The sequence below is a fragment of the Oryzias latipes genome, chromosome 23 (assembly GCF_053564925.1).
Source record: "Oryzias latipes strain Hd-rR chromosome 23, Olatipes_Hd-rR_3.1".
Lineage (NCBI taxonomy): Eukaryota > Metazoa > Chordata > Actinopteri > Beloniformes > Adrianichthyidae > Oryzias > Oryzias latipes.
In genome coordinates, this window is record NC_136259.1 from 7,506,845 (window position 1) to 7,522,500 (window position 15,656).

The 15,656-nt window shown below is 40.5% G+C and overlaps 2 protein-coding genes across 6 annotated transcripts in view; one reads left to right on the forward strand and one right to left on the reverse strand.

Moving 5' to 3' along the window:
- Positions 1–21: 21 nt before the first annotated feature.
- Positions 22–3,047, forward strand: morn2 (MORN repeat containing 2). The gene is made up of 6 exons (XM_004082898.5): positions 22–251; positions 337–369; positions 625–675; positions 897–1,003; positions 1,100–1,236; positions 2,273–3,047. The coding sequence occupies exons 1-6, from the start codon at positions 245–247 to the stop codon at positions 2,388–2,390; spliced, it is 453 nt and encodes a 150-aa protein (XP_004082946.1). The 5' UTR covers positions 22–244; the 3' UTR covers positions 2,391–3,047.
- Positions 3,048–5,516: 2,469 nt separating this feature from the next.
- The window catches only part of strip2 (striatin interacting protein 2), a 40,724-nt gene continuing 30,584 nt past the window's right edge, over positions 5,517–15,656 (reverse strand). For all 5 annotated transcript variants that reach the window (XM_078941526.1, XM_078941525.1, XM_011490929.4 and 2 more), the window contains 7 exons: positions 13,793–13,890; positions 13,072–13,198; positions 11,940–12,040; positions 10,475–10,541; positions 10,288–10,392; positions 8,240–8,444; positions 5,517–7,026 (listed from right to left, as the gene is read on the reverse strand). In XM_078941526.1, the coding sequence (XP_078797652.1) occupies positions 6,770–7,026; positions 8,240–8,444; positions 10,288–10,392; positions 10,475–10,541; positions 11,940–12,040; positions 13,072–13,198; positions 13,793–13,890 (960 nt within the window). In that variant the 3' untranslated portion in view covers positions 5,517–6,769. The remainder of the gene's footprint in view (positions 7,027–8,239; positions 8,445–10,287; positions 10,393–10,474; positions 10,542–11,939; positions 12,041–13,071; positions 13,199–13,792; positions 13,891–15,656) is intronic.

Genomic DNA, 15,656 nt, shown 5'->3' on the forward strand with positions numbered 1-15,656 from the left:
AACTGCGCGTGGCATTGGGTTACCATAACAACCCAGAATGCACCACCTGGAGTTAGAAATCGTCTGTTTTGGTGGTGTTTAGGAGCTGTCGGCCGATTTAAACAACATTTTCTACGTTTTTACTGTGTGTGTGTGTTTGGCTTTTTTACTTCCCCCGCGTCCATTCACAAACTAAAAGTTGTCCAGTAAACAACGTCTGTCGTCGTTTCTGCCTCCATCTGGCTCCACGGGAAAGCTGTCACGGATGACTGGTGGGGTGTGATCGAGTAGCTCCGATTAGCTTGCACAGTCGAATTTATCTGCATCAGTCTGATAAGTGTGTGTTAATGATTTCAGACACACACGATGAAGAAAATCTGGAAAATGAAGGTAAGAACGCCCACTTCTGTGAAGATGTACATTAATGGACCCATCCATCGATTCCATCCATCCATTCTTACATTTATCCATCCATCCATCCATTTATTTTCTCAACCAGCCGTATCCCTTGCCGAGTCACAGGGCTGCTGGAGCCTATCCCAGCCACTGTAGGGCGAAGGTGGGGTTTACCCTGAACAGGTCGCCAGTCTGTTGCAAGCCACATTAATGGACCCGTTTAACACTTTTACTGATGTTTATTTGCAGGAGATGGGCTTACAACTGTTGCATACTTTTTCCCAAATGGTGACAGATATGGTGAGTTACAAAGAAAATGTACAAAAATGAAACAAGAGACTTATTAGAAGAATAATGCAAAAAAAAAAAAAGCCATAAAATGCTAAGAAGTTACAAAAATAAACTTAGCTTAGAAGATGCATTTTGTCTTGATCTAAAAAAAGAGGAAAAATTGGTTAAAAATATGATATGATAAAATGCACTGTCAGTTAAAATATCTGTTTGACGAAACGCTCTTACAGAAGGGGACTGCAGCGGATCCGATTCAGACGGACTGGTGAGGAGCGGCATTGGAAAGCACACTTCAGCTAATGGCCTCACTTACGTCGGAGAGTGGTGCAAGGACAAGGTGCGTCTTTGCAGCGTGTGATCCCGCCTATAAATGGCTGCAAACAGAATGACCTTGCAGTGGCAGCTGGCGATGATGAATGCTGCTCTTTTGCAGATGCATGGCAGAGGGAGCCTGCAGTATCCCTCTGGAGCTCGATATGAGGGAGAAGTCAAAGGCAACATGTACCACGGCGCAGGAACATACACCTTCTCTGATGGTTCTGTGTATAAGGGTCATTTTCATGAGAATAGGTATTCTGTTTTCTTCAAAATGACTTCATTCCGTCCTGAAGTTAGATGATGCATAGTCTTCTAAAAAGAATTACAGTTGAAAAGATGTGATAAATAAATCAAATTAATTTACTATATATAAGCTAAATGATCTTAATAGTTAAAGAATGCTAAATATTGCCTGTGAACACTGTCGAGCTAAACGTTAACTTAGCTGCCAAAATTATTGACTCAGGTTAAATAAAAAAGGTTTAGAAAACTAAATTATTTGCTAAAACTGGCAAACTTCTAAATATCACATTACGGTAACACAAAAAAGTTAAATAAATAAAACAAAATAAGGCTACATTAACTGTAAAGACCGCCAAGATAAAAGTTAAATTAGTGAAGAGAAGACTCACAATCTGTAGTAAAAATATACGTTATAATTAATAAAAGATGTATAATGTAAACATCAACTGTGTTTCTATTACACATATGCACAAAACTTTATCGAAATTCTAATAATGACATTTTTTCCTTTAGATCATAATTATGCGTCAAGTCATTTAAAAACACGGTGACGGATGTGAACAGTACTTAACAGCAAATTTCACATTTCTGCCACGGCACTAGCGCTCATCATCATCTGTCAAAAGAGACGTCTGCATCTTATTCAGGCCATGGAGCGGTTAGCTCCTTTCACGTAGGAGCGAACATGTATAAAGGGATTTTGACAAATCGTAAAGCTGTGGATCCAACTTTTGATGAGCTGTGTGATGCTGTGGGACGTCCTGTGGTGCCCGCTGTGCAGTGCCCAAGGCAGCCAGTGGCATCTGGTTGTTGCTCATGTGACTCATTTAATTCTAAAAAAAAAAAAAAAAAAGTGTTTCCATTGCAGTTTTGTAAAAAAAAAAAACCTCTTCCAAGGGCAAAGACAGTTTTTTTGATAAGTGCGACTTTTCCACCCCCAAATTGTTGTGTTTCCTTTGGACAAATATATTATCACAAACCAACTTGCACATTTTCATAGTCAATGGAAACACAGCTATTATTATACTTTTTTATTTATTTTTAGGTTTATGGGAGTCGGGACCTTTATTGATGCACAAGGACAGGTTTGGACCGGAGAGTTCCACGGCAAAGAAGCACTTGGCCTTAAAATGCAGCCCATTCAGGCAAAAGAGGCAGCTTAAAATCTATATTTCTGACTTTGGGGGATAAAACACCATTTCTATATTTCAGTTGTGGGCTGTTTTGGCGTATTTGTCAAGGCATGTTTGATGCATGACTGGTTAATTTATCTTCATATCCAAAAACACCCCCTAGTTGTATGTTTGCATTACTGTGGGTAAATATCTGTGAAAACGGTGATTCATGTCTGCTGCTTACAGTCATTCTCTCTCAGCTGTCTCTGCATCCTAACGGGTTGCTTTGCTGCAGAGCAGAAAGTGTCGGTTTGCTTAAGCTTCATTTAACACATTAAAAAAAACACGCTGGGCTGACTTTTCAGGCCCCTTGGCCCCATTTTTTCCCCCTCCCTGGGTAACAGAACACTTTCACTTCATTCTCCAAGAGCACGAGTTCAAAACGTTAGACTCTTCCTGCATCTTTTTCCTGCAATGGTCCAAGAAGAGTTATTTTTCTTGCATTTCTCTTACAGTTGAGCTTGAAATTATTCATACTTTTGACCATTGTTAGATATGTAACATTTTGTTCAACACCTCTTGTACATCATTTTCAATTAAACAGTAACTTCCTGGTTAAATGAATGTACTTTAAAGACTCACTCCGAAGAATTGTTAGTGTTTTTCTCATAATGGAGGACACATATAAAGAAAGTTAGCTTACAATTCCATTTCCGAGTATTTCTTTATTCAAATCGCTGTGAATCAGGAGCAAAGAAATGCTTTTGGAAAAAGCTTGTAGGTGTGATGTAAGAGCTACTACTTCAACAGCAAAGCCACATACTACTGCCTGCTCTGCTCCATTCTGATGCACTTGCTGCGTCCCAGCAATACAAAATAAAAGACTTCAGAAACCTGTCTCTTGGATGGGTCAAAATGACCCGGTTAGATCCATGTACGTCTTCGTTTTCCTCATCCAAAGCTGGCATCTGGCTCAATACTGTAAGGCTGGATTGCTCCAATATTGCTCGCCATTTTTGTCGAACAGGTTGGAGTCGTAAGCTAGCGGGAGAGGAAGTAAAGACGGATGACGGGAAGTGGGGGCAGCCTTGAACATTTTAGGGTTTGACTGAAGAGTCAAAAAGGAAGGTAATGTGTGATCAGTTTGATCTTGATTACAAGGACAAGATTCAATAAAAATGTACACCAGTCAAATGTTCACAAGTGTTTATTAATCATCTCTGATATTGTTATTAATCGATCACGCTATCGTATAATGCCTCTATTGATCTGTAATTGCACATACCCCTGCCCTGAATATGTTCAGTACTGAGTATTTACAATAAGGTGAAAGAGTGACTTGTTTTTGCACATTAGCTCTGAAAAGTAATTTACAAGATACGATACAGACACAAGAAACAGAAAGTTTTAATCAAAGGTACAATTTTTAGCTTAAACAAACAAAATAACAAAAAAAAAAACATTGTGTTGTTCCTTTAATTTGGCAGCGATGAAAAAAAAAATGCACAGAAATTTGGCACAATTGACAAAAAACACACTTTTTGTGACAAAACTAGTTTGAAATATTCCGATTTCTTTTGTATTAATTCATAACAGATGTGTTGTGTTTTGTTGTTTTAGCAGCGAGGAAGCTTCCAAATGTTTTGATATTATTAGTTATAACCTGAGCATCAGTGAGGACAAATACTACCTTAATAGTTGAAGACATCACCCCACAATCCTTCGACAGAGATTTTCACAATAAAAGTCCATTAGTGATCGTTTTTGGAGACGTTAAAATAAAAGCAGTCATTTTTACACACAAGTGAAAAGAGTAGAGAGGGTTCTCTGTGCTTTCTCTTCTGCTGGATCTGAGTTTCAGGCAGTCTGACGATGATGATGATGAAGAAACAGGAGAGTCAGCACCATTTAGTGGATGACTGTGTGCTCGGTAGGCCTTTTTTTTGTGCTGATGTCAGGCGGATGGACCCTTTTGACAGAATCCCCACTGCTCTGATGGTCTCCCACCCCAGTAACTCCACAGGAAAGCTGCCTGCCACAATCTTTTGTTGTTGTTTTTTTAAACACCTTTAAGTGTTTTGTGGCGGTAAAAAGTTCACAACTGCATTAAAAAACACACTGAAGTTATTCTATCCAACAGGAAACTAAATTCCAAAGCTACTGTTAAGTTCTTCTTTTATTTATGATCCCCATATCTTATTTTGTGCATTTATTTGAACAAAAACTCAAGCTTTTCCAACAATAATTGGTATAAAGCCAATAAAAAGCCTCTTTAAAAATAAAATAGTTATGAACGTTTAACAACATTATTTTTGTGGAACCATCCAAAACTGAAATTCAATCTGGATGATCACAATTCGGACTTGATCAAGACGTTTGGAACAAACCAAGTGACGTCACTTATTTAAACAACGGTACTCAAATTTTCTTTCTTACCCATAATTTAATCAATTTATGCATAAAATCCATGTATGTGTAAAAATCCTACAGATATATATATATATATAAATAAAACTATGTATATAGTTATATTTTTTTATATATATATAACCATATATATAGTTATATATATAGTTATATATATATATATATATATATATATATATATATATATATATAGTTATATATATAGTTATATATATATATATATATATAGTTATATATATATATATATATATATATATATATATATATATATATATATAGTTATATATATAGTTATATATATATATATATATATATATATATATATATATATATATATATATATATATATATATATATATATATATATATATATATTATTTTTTTAGGCTTTATGGGAATAAATGCTTCCAGGTACACATTTTTACTCCCGACCCTGTGATTCCTCTGGACATTTTGCTAGAAAAACAATCTTTCGTGATTTCATTAGCAGATTTTAAAGTGAAAAAGACTCTAAAAAATCCTTTCAATTCTCTCTTTAAAACATCAGTTTAACAAATATTAAACACCACTAAGGAATTGAAAAAACGGCAACATCTTACAGAACAAAGTAAAAGTGAACTTCCATTTGTCATCTTTTTAAAACATTTCAAAGCCCAAATCAGATGTAAATGATGTAATTTTAACATGTTCTTGTGGGATTTTTCTGATGTGGAGGACATATTTAGAGAAATTTAAGCTCAAAATGTATTATTAATTTCTTTATTCAAAATCCTAGATTGTATTTGTGATGTAGAGCAGCGGTCCCCAACCCGCGGGCCGTGGACCGGTACTGGTCTGTGGGTCATTTGGTACCGGGCAAAACAGAAATAATAAATAACTTACTTTACTTCCGGTTTATTTATATCGGAATCTGAAAGAGGTTTTTTTTTTTGAAAAATTGCCCGATTCTCTGTCACATCCGTCTATGTCACCATTAACGCAGGCCAAGGCGCTCTTCTCGGTCATGTGATAGGTTACCGCTAAAATAAAACCAAGGAGCTAGCAAAATGAGTATGAAACAAACGACTTTGGAAAGTTTCTTTGCCAAGGGGAAAACGCCCAGCCAGGAGACAGAAGAGGAGCCTTCGACTTCAAAAAATAGAAAGCTACTTCTACTTCTTTTTTGCACCATGAGTGTGGGAAGGGGAGAGGATGATGACACCTGTGCGACGTTCTATCCATGCGTGTCAAAATTAAACCTCGGGGTTTGTGTTGTCACATATCTGTTCCTCCATCTGCGTGGCGTTGCTACAGTAATCCTCCGCCAACATCTTAAAGACCGGTCCGTTAAATTGAAAAATGTGCAATAAAGTTTATTGAAAAAAAACCAAGACCGGCCCCTGAAAACTTTGTGTGACGTCATACCGGGCCGTGGCACTAAAAAAGGTTGGGGACCACTGATGTAGAGAATACGCTGGGCGGGTCTCAAGCTCCATGCTCTGCCTCTTTTTGATGCATCCACTTCCAGACAAATAGATCCTTGTAAGTCTTCGATTTCCTATTGCTCGCCATTTTTGTCGTACCGCTAATGTTATGATGGAGGTGTGAGGGGATGTAAGCTAGCTGGAGAGCGTATAAACAGAGAGCTCTCAGCAATCGGAAAGGGAAGGGAAGGGCCTTAGTCCGCTCCAATGGTCCCGCCCACAACTCATAGGCCAATTTTTAATGAACTCTTGCTGCTCTGCAGAAACTATGTTCTAGAAAAGCAGCAGAGGTTTGGATTTTGGCTAAAAGCGGCATAATCCTAATTAAGAGACCACTGGGAACGCTTTTAGAAAAGATCAAAAGGAGTGGGAATTTAAGGAGGGTGGAGGAAGTTTGGGCCTGGTTTTCTTTTTTAGATCTGCTACTTCTGCGCTTAGTTTCTTCACAGTAGTCGTAGGCAAAGATTTGCGTCAAAAGTCCCCCCCCAACCTCGTTCCCATCTGCACAGACAGAGCACACCTGGAGCCTCAGGTTTCTCAGGGTTTCGGGTCCTGCAGAAGCCCCTCCCACTGGATGGGCTGCGAGAACACCTCCCTCTCCAGCCACATCTCGTAGCTGTAGTGGAAGTCCTCCGGCAGCTCCACCCGCTGGCCGAGCACGCTCTGCAGGCAGTTGTCCACCGGCGTGAAGTCGCCGTTTTTGTTCCTGTCATAGCGGCGGCTGCTGAATCTCTCGATGCTCTCGCGTAGGGCGCACTCCTCCGCCTGGAAGTCCCACGGCCGAGCGTCAATATCTGGGATGAAGCGCACAAAAGGGGGAGGGGTATTAAACACGTTTGGAAGGATGTCTCCGATTTTTTTCCTTTAAGCTTCCATCCGTTCTTCTCCGTCCTGCTCTCCCATGAGAGGACATGACCCTGACACCTCCCTAATCCCTGTTGCTATGGCAACGCAACCCAGTGACTTGTACTCAGCACACCGATATTAAGGAATCATCATTCTCTTGTCAAATTTTGCAGCCTCTCTGATGTGCAGAGGGACACAGTCAATCACCTTCACGAACGCTCGTCTGTGAACGCTCAAAGAGACATGCCCGAAACTGCCTACCCGGTGTTTGAGTCCTTCTGACAAAGGCTGGGTGGTATCCACTTGTTAGATGGAACCCCCCCGCCCAGCGTTACTGCCCCCCCTGCATGGTGCATCGCGACTATCCGGCTCGACTGCTGAGTCCCATACAGCGAATGCTACTCGGACCTTGCCGCACTGGGACCGTGGTCTGAGGTGCTCACTGCCCCCCCCCGGACTGTCGACCAGGCTGCACCGCTCTCAGTCTGCTTCAACCCTGTTTTAAAACACAGACCTAACAGTTTATGTAAACCTCAGTGTGTAGATTTGAATATAGTCACAAGCATTTATCAGGTATGCATTTTGTTTCTTATGTAAAGACGTATTTATTTATAGAAAAATGTCGTTTATCTATTAAATCTTGTACGAAAACATTAATACCATGACCTGGGTTTTATTTTTGTGTTGATCTTTTTGCTTATTTATTTTTTAAATCGGAGCAAATCTAAGCATTTTACTGTATCTGCTAAGCCAGGTCTCACTGTCCTTTCCAATATGGCGTCGCTCTTTACGTATCTTGGACAATGGTAACAGGCTAGCGTAGCGTCTCTAGCAATATAACTCATCGGTGAATCCACTAACGCAGCTCACGTGTAGCATGTCACAAACAAATTCTACAATCACTGTGTATTCGGCTGATAGAGTCTTACATATGACAAAGGTTTGACCAATTATTGACGGGCACCTTATAATTGGGCGCGCCCTGTCGTGTGGAAAATAAGGTATTCTTTTTTTTAAAGAAAAGCCACACAGCGAGCACAAACATGTGTCTTATCTTTCTTCTCCAAATGAAGATCAATGCAACCAAACAATTGCAACACTGCAAAACGTCCACAGCTGTTTTGCTAAAGTAATGTTGTCATGCACGTGTGTGCCTCCTACCGTTCCCGTACGCCCAGTCGTCGTTGAGTCTGTGGCGGACTTTCTGATAGATGGCAGACATGGTCTTCATGTTGCTCTTCCTCCACTGGCGACCCAGGTACTTGGTCTGGATCTTCAGCAGCTTCAGGACGTACAGCTGCATCATGGCCTGCTTCACCTTCAGAGCCCTCTTCAGAATGGGGGCCGATTTGAAAACAACCAACATCTGCAGGAGCAACGAAGAATAACCGACTGCTGTTTGAAGGAGGCTGTTTGCAAAGGCAAAGCTCCCTGGAAAGCTTCACTTCCTGTTTAATCACACCTTTTTTAACCTCGATTTTAGTGGAAAAAAAGATAATCATTGAATAACTTCATAGACACTAGGGATGGGTATCGTTAAGGTTTTCACGGTGCTACTACACTTATTGATACTGCTTATTGATCCGGTATTTTAACGATACTCTTATTGATACGTTTATATCTTGCGGGACACAAAAAAAGGCAACTTCTCAAGTTACAATAGCAGAACCGTTGAGGTCAGATCTTAACGATACTGCGCTCTTGAAGAATGTTGCCCCAGGGCTCGTTCAATACCGGGGCACGGTACCCAACCCTAATACACAAACAACAGTTTATATACTTTAGGCACCAAATGACATGAAAGTACTGAGACCAGCCTTATCTTCCTCTTTTGGCTTCTCCCATCAGGGGTCGCCACAGCGAACAAGTCGCATGGTAAACTTGGCAATGTTTTACGCCGGATGCCCTTCCTGACGCAACCTTCTCAAGCCGGGCTTGGGACCGGCACAGAGGTAGAGAAGGGAACAGGGAGCAGCCCGGAGTCGAACCCTGGTTTCACGGACGGAAGGCGCCGCAAACCAGCACGAGCTAAACCGGCTCCCCACTGAGACCAGCCTTATAAAATGGTAAATCCCAATAGGGGGTGCTTGGCTTGTTACCATGGTCACAACACACGGGTTGGACGATATGTTTAAAGCCAAAGGTCATATAGTTTCCATTGGTGATCATGGATGGAGGGAGTGTGACCTCAGCCGTAGAAAATTGCGTATTTCTGGCTCCAAGTGAATGAAGTTAATTCAGTCACCAGCTTTTAATGATATGGCCGTCACCATTTTGGAGCCAGAGATTTTCAGTAAGCAGTGATTGGTCCCAGTCGGTCTGAGTCCACACCCCTACTTGAAATCTGTCAATCAGATGTTTCGAAAGTTCAACACAAGATCACATAATCAATATTTCTGTCAATTTATTTAGCTATGATACACTTACTTCTACAGAGAAAGAAACAGCTATTATTCCGTCATTCTATAACCACTCTTGATCTGCTACCTTTTTTTCTATGTTTTAATTTATTTCATGACATATTTTTGTGTGGAAGTTATTCAAGTTATAAACTGACCATTCCAGTGCCTCAATAAAAGTAGGTGGTCTCATATCAAACATTTAAGCCCGCTTTCAAGTGTGGGGATGTGGACTTCCAAAAAGCTTCCTCCTGATTGGTGAAAGAGGTTGCCATAGAAACAATGACTCGAACCGATTTGGATCAATCACTATTAACCGACGTCGCCGGGCTTCAACACGGCAGCATTCGTTTTGGAAAAAAAAGGCAACCGCATTGACTTTATTTGGCAGGAGCCGAAAGTAAGTCGTTTTCTACGGGTGATGTCACACTTGCTTGATCCAGTTCTCAAACACATTTAATGAGGGCACTCCATTGGAACAGTCTGTGTTATTTTTTAAAAGCAACAGTATTCAACTGCAAAATCTTCCTCTGTGTCCGATGCTAATAATGCTTCACATCCTAGTTATGCTGATGACCGTCAACTTTACTTAGCTACCACAAAATAACACGCCCGCCTTAATTAAAAGCGGCCATCACTTTGAGGGGTACATTTCCAAGTGGAGTCCTGTTTTCCGTCTATTAAACAGCAAAAAAAATGGAAGTTTTTGTTGTTAAAGGGTTAAAATTGTTATTGACCTTGATAAAGCTTTTTCCTCAAGTTCTCTAAAAGTGCATTAGAATCAATGTGTTTCCGTTTGGTCTCACACACCATGGTCCTGGAGTGTTTCCACTTGGTCAGTTTGTTAAGGATCCTCAGCAGATTTATACAAGAAAAAAGGTTCCTCCAGCAGAACTGGTTGGCGTCTCCCGCTTCCTGAAAACACGTGCAGAAAACAACACGGCCTTTTTAGCACAAAAGAAAGGATGGATACATCTCTGAGAGTGTCGGGACTCACCAGGCTCTCGGCTGTGAGCTCTGGCATCTCATGGACGACACAATGAGGAAAGTCCAGCACACATATACTACAGTGAGAGCACAAAAACACACACACACATAGGAAAGAAAGACTCATCACATGAAGCACTAGACAACTTTTCAGCAAACTATACTGTTTCTTCAAAGTGTGAATGTTTTTGTTATGCAAAGAAAGTGGATAAGTGTGTGGTGTTGAATTGTGCTGATTTGATTCCAGTTTTCGTTAGTCGTCCTCTTCATCTTGGCCAGATAAAATGTCACTGATCACTAGGTTTTCCATAAATCAACCAAAAATGTGGGACAAAAAGAAAAAGAAACCTAAGACTGTTCTATAAACGAGAAGTCAATCCTCGCCTGTCAATCAAAAAAGGCCACACCCCCATTCTAAACTCAAACAAAAACAAAGGTAAAACAGAGGCTCTTATTACTTCACCTCAAAAAGCTTACTAAGAAACAAAATGTAACCCCAGAATAAAAAAAAATGTTGGAACTAGACCATAATTGTGTTTTTTGTGCTTTGAACTGGCTGTTTTCCATTGAAGTGAATAGGGAGTCCCTTTCCTGTGTGAGAAGCCCCCTAGTGGTTACCTGAGGAACTTTTATGGCCACAATTACTCTGACAGTCCAACTAGCTTAAAACCAGTAATGCAAGTGTTTCCCATAGATATTTATCAATTAAAAAACATTCCTTTTATTTCCTTTTTATTTTTGTTCTTTTCTTTGATAACGTTGGCAGTTGTCAAAGATCAAAGGAAGGTTCAGAGGGAAAGAGCAAATTTTAATCTATGCAATATTTGGATTTTCTCGCAGCCGTGTGATCGACGCAACAGTGAGTAGACATGAACTCACTCCAGAATTATGTGTTTTTGTATCAGAAAATATAAAATAAATACATTTCAAGTGAGAATAGTTCAATAAATGGGTTAATTTCAAACCTAGATTTACAACTATAAGCCTTAGGTCTGCATTTCTTTGACGTTTCAAGGCTTCTTAGCTTTATTTGTAAAAGTCAGTCATCACTTTGCTCTTTATGTTGTGACCCCAAAGAACTGTGAGAGTAGATGATGACTTCTCCTTTTAAAGAGAGAACATTGTCTGGTGTTTTCCTATATCAGATGAAAAAGAAAACAGGTAAAAAATTTGCTAAATTCAAACTTTCTTTCTAAAGGAAAACACTTCCAGGTCCTTTACCTAAGTAGGATCTTTTTTTTTCCAATGAGGACAATTCTGTGCTGCCCCCTGTAGGCCTACTTTTAAACAGCAGCTTCTTCTATTGCAGTTCAGGAAAAGAAAAACTCCTATCTATAGAATAGTTAAATTAAATAAACAGCGTATTTTTTTGGAGTATAAGACATACTGCTGGTACTTTAATTGAAACTGGAATATTTTCAGCGAATCAGCTGCACTTTTTATGGCTTGTCACATGACAGACGGACGGACGCTACCTGTTTTTGGCGCTGATGTAGGACATGATGTTCTGGTTGAAGAACTTGAGGATGAGTGGGATGCAGTTGGCAAACACCAGGTGCTGAGAAACAATCTCAAACTAGAAAAGAAAGACAAGGCAGAGGTGAAGATGGCACAAAAGCTAAACAAAAAGATGTATATTTTTTTACATTTGTGTTGAAGATTGACATACATCATTGTAATTCTACTACAGAACTATTCTGATGATGAATGGAATTGGAAATAAATCCTTCCGTTGATAATCCTGTGTCAATAAAGGGATTTTGTGTGGGGGGAAAAGGTCAGGATCCATTATTTTTCTTTTTTTTTTATGAATCAAAAACACAAATCCATCACTTCATCACAGAAGCTTTAGAAAGATTAAACCCTGCTGTTATTTTCCAAGAAAATCCTGAGATTTTTTTTTTTTTTAACAGGCTCAACTGTACACTTCACTAAAATAACTTATTCAAATCTTTTAAAAACATAGTTTCTTTTAGGAACAGAGATTAAAAAAATTAAGAAGTCAAATTTTTTTTGTGGGCTGCATGATTCTTAAGCCTTGTGCTATCTTAGACACTTTTACATTGGGAGTTGGGTCATCTAGACCCAATAGCTGTGCTCTGAACCTTTTATCTTCAATGATTTGTGAACATCACTGGTGTCCATGGATGACATGAAATCTTTCCACCTTTATCCACATTTGTCATGGTAGGAATAACACATCAAAGCAAGGGTGGGGTCATCTAAGATGGCACAAGGGTTTAACTTGAACTTTTTCAGAATCTGCATGTAATTCTCCTTTTTGGCAGCAGAGGGCGCTGCTTGCAGCCAGTTGAATAAAGGTGCAGCAGTTTTCCCCTCAACCATCCTTCCCAGAACTACTGTTGTGTTTTTTTATTGCATACCTAAAAGTACTTTCTTGTAAAATGGCATAATGTGCAATAAAGTTGTTAAAAATAAATAAATAAATAAATAAAAAATCCTTCCCAGAACTAACTGAACCATGGAAGAATGCTTTAAAAGTCTAAGAAGGAGAGAAGGATTTGGTGAAACGCAAAGATCTGGAAGTAAAAGGAGGAAGAGTAAGGGAGGACGAAACAGAAAGTTGAAAAAAAAAACTGGAGCAACCTGGTAGATGTGGTTGAGTTTGAAGTGTTTGAGGAGCAGCAGCAGCAGAGCAGAGATGGCCTTCACGATGATTTCCTTGTGACGATTGACGTCAATGCCCAGCTTCATGCTCTGAAGGACTGTGATACTGAGGGGGAGATATTAGTGCACTTTATGTTTGCTATTCAGTTCAAGGACAACGTTTTATTTAGAAAAAAAAACAAACATTGCATAAAGTCCCACTGTAATCATCTTTTGATCTATTGTAAAAGCCTTCCCAGGGGTCTTTTAAGTTTTAAGCTAAAATCATAAAACCTGTGTGATTTTCTAGGACATAGTTTCTGCAGAGCGGCAGTTTATTTCAAATTCTCCTTTGAGTTGTGCGCGGGCCTGTTGGCACAGACAATGCCGCCCCCTTTCCAGTCACTCTTCTGTTTTGAATGAGTTGCCAGGAAAAATAAAGACGCACATGGATTTAGTTGGCAGAGTAGAGCGAAGCAGAAAAGTTGTGGGCGTATTTTCTATGTCACAAATGTGATTTTTTTCAAACAGCCTTTTTATGTCTCCTCCTGATTCACAATGATTTGGATAAAGAAATAGTCAGAAATGCAATTGTGAGCTTCATTTTCTTTATAAATGTCCTCTATCATCAGACTGCAAGAACATGTTAAAAACACTATTTTCATTGGATTGGGTCTATTGACTTCCGTCTGCTTGAACAAGTCAAAACCTGTCCACTTACGGCATCTCTTCAGGCAACACATCTGCCAGGATGTTGATGGAGTCTGTTTTGGCTTTGGAGGTTGGAGCTGCAGCCAGCAGCAGCTTCAGGAGGGCGATCTGACGAGCAAACCATCCATCATGAAACGACAGAGCAGCAAAACGGAAGCTCTTAAGCTACGTTCACAACCCCCCCACAACGCACGTTCAAGCAGCCACTTCCAGTGTAAAGTCTGAAAGTTGAACTAGGTCGAACCTTGACCAATCAGGGACTTGGATTTGCTATTGACGTATAGATGAGGTCCCTTTTCATTCACTGAAGTACCGACCATTTCTAAATTGATCATGGAGGAGAAATTGATAATTGTAGTGTGTGCTCGGTCGGAATTCTATGACTCTAAAGGCCCGTACACACCGGGACGAATTTCGCGCACGATATTCGCCGACGTTTAACACCTCGTGACTAAACAAAGGGCACCAATGTGAGTGTGCACACCGACACGAAAAACACCATGCGTAAAAGCGTTATTTTTTAAAAAATGCCTCGGGTTCGTTTTTTTGGTTTGACGCGCCGCGTCAAAAACTATACGACCAATGAGAATGGCGCTTTTGCACACGTGATTGGAGCTTCTGAAGTTACAGTAAAAAAATACTTGGGGGCGCTCAAACACAAAACTGTCTTGCTGTACACATACGTCACGGCGAAGAAGATATACGCCGAGTAGCGTCTACACTGCCGCGAAGAAATAATACGAAGAAGATGCACTCAATGACGGACTTTTTAAAATATCCCCGAAAACGCTCATGATCCATTTTCAGCTCTTGTACCAGTCGATAAAACTCCCCATGTTCTTCTCTTCTCGTAACTATGGGATGTACCCAAAATCGGCGTCTATTCCGGGGTCTTTCATCATTCAACAGAACAATAATTTCTTCATCGCTGGAACTGGAGCTGGAGCTGGAGCTACTGATGCTTGAAATATTCATGTTTTCTTTGTTTGATTCTGACAAGCGCATAAATACTTGCTCTCTTCTTCTGAGTGAAAAGCGACTTTAAGAAGCGTAAAGTTGCGCAGCGCCACCTTGTGTACAGGAGTATTTCTGTTTTACATTAAGCGCCATCTAACGTCAGGGAATGAAATTGCATGTTCGCTCGGCTCATCGTCAGCTAAAAATCGCCTGGGTGTGAACACAAAAAACGTGGCGAAAAACGTTGGCGAAAAACGCCTGGCTAATATTCGTCCCGGTGTTTACGGGCCTTAAGGCTACGTTCATACTGCAGGCTGAAACGACCCAATTCCGATTTATTTGCCCCTATGCGACCTGTAGCTAATCTTTTCATGACAGTCTGAACGACACATCCGATCTTTTCAAATGCGACCTCCGTCTGAAAGGCCAGGCCACATGAATCCGACCCGTACGTCATCGATACGCTACAAACGTCATCATTCTTTGTTGAATTAGGCGGGATGACAACATAAACATCAACCATGGCAGACGATGCTGCTGAGACCAGTCAGTGGAAGGGAACCGAGGTCACTGATTTGATTAATATTTGGACTGACAGCTCTATTCAGGCCAAACTCGAGGGCTCTTATCGCAACCGGGCGGTTTTTGAAAAAATTTCCAGCGAAAGGGCAGAGTGTGGTGTTGAACCTTTCCCGCCATTACTTTTTTCCCCTTCTGACTGTGGTCAGAAGCGCGGGGGAGACCTTCTCCAGGGCCGAAGGCGGATCCTCCTCCGGGGTTCACTTCCCCGTTCGGACCCTCAGATTCTCCAAAGCGGGTTAATAAAGAGTCAATAGCATTTATTCAGGGGGAAACCTTCTCACACGCTCTGTCCTCTCTCTTACACACACAAACGCGCGTGGCCCCAGCACATACAC

Coding starts and splice junctions, on each gene's coding strand:
- morn2 (XM_004082898.5), top strand. Junction 676..896: donor CCCAAATGGTGACAGATATG/GTGAGTTACAAA, acceptor ACGCTCTTACAG/AAGGGGACTGCAGCGGATCC. Junction 1,237..2,272: donor GGTCATTTTCATGAGAATAG/GTATTCTGTTTT, acceptor ATTTATTTTTAG/GTTTATGGGAGTCGGGACCT.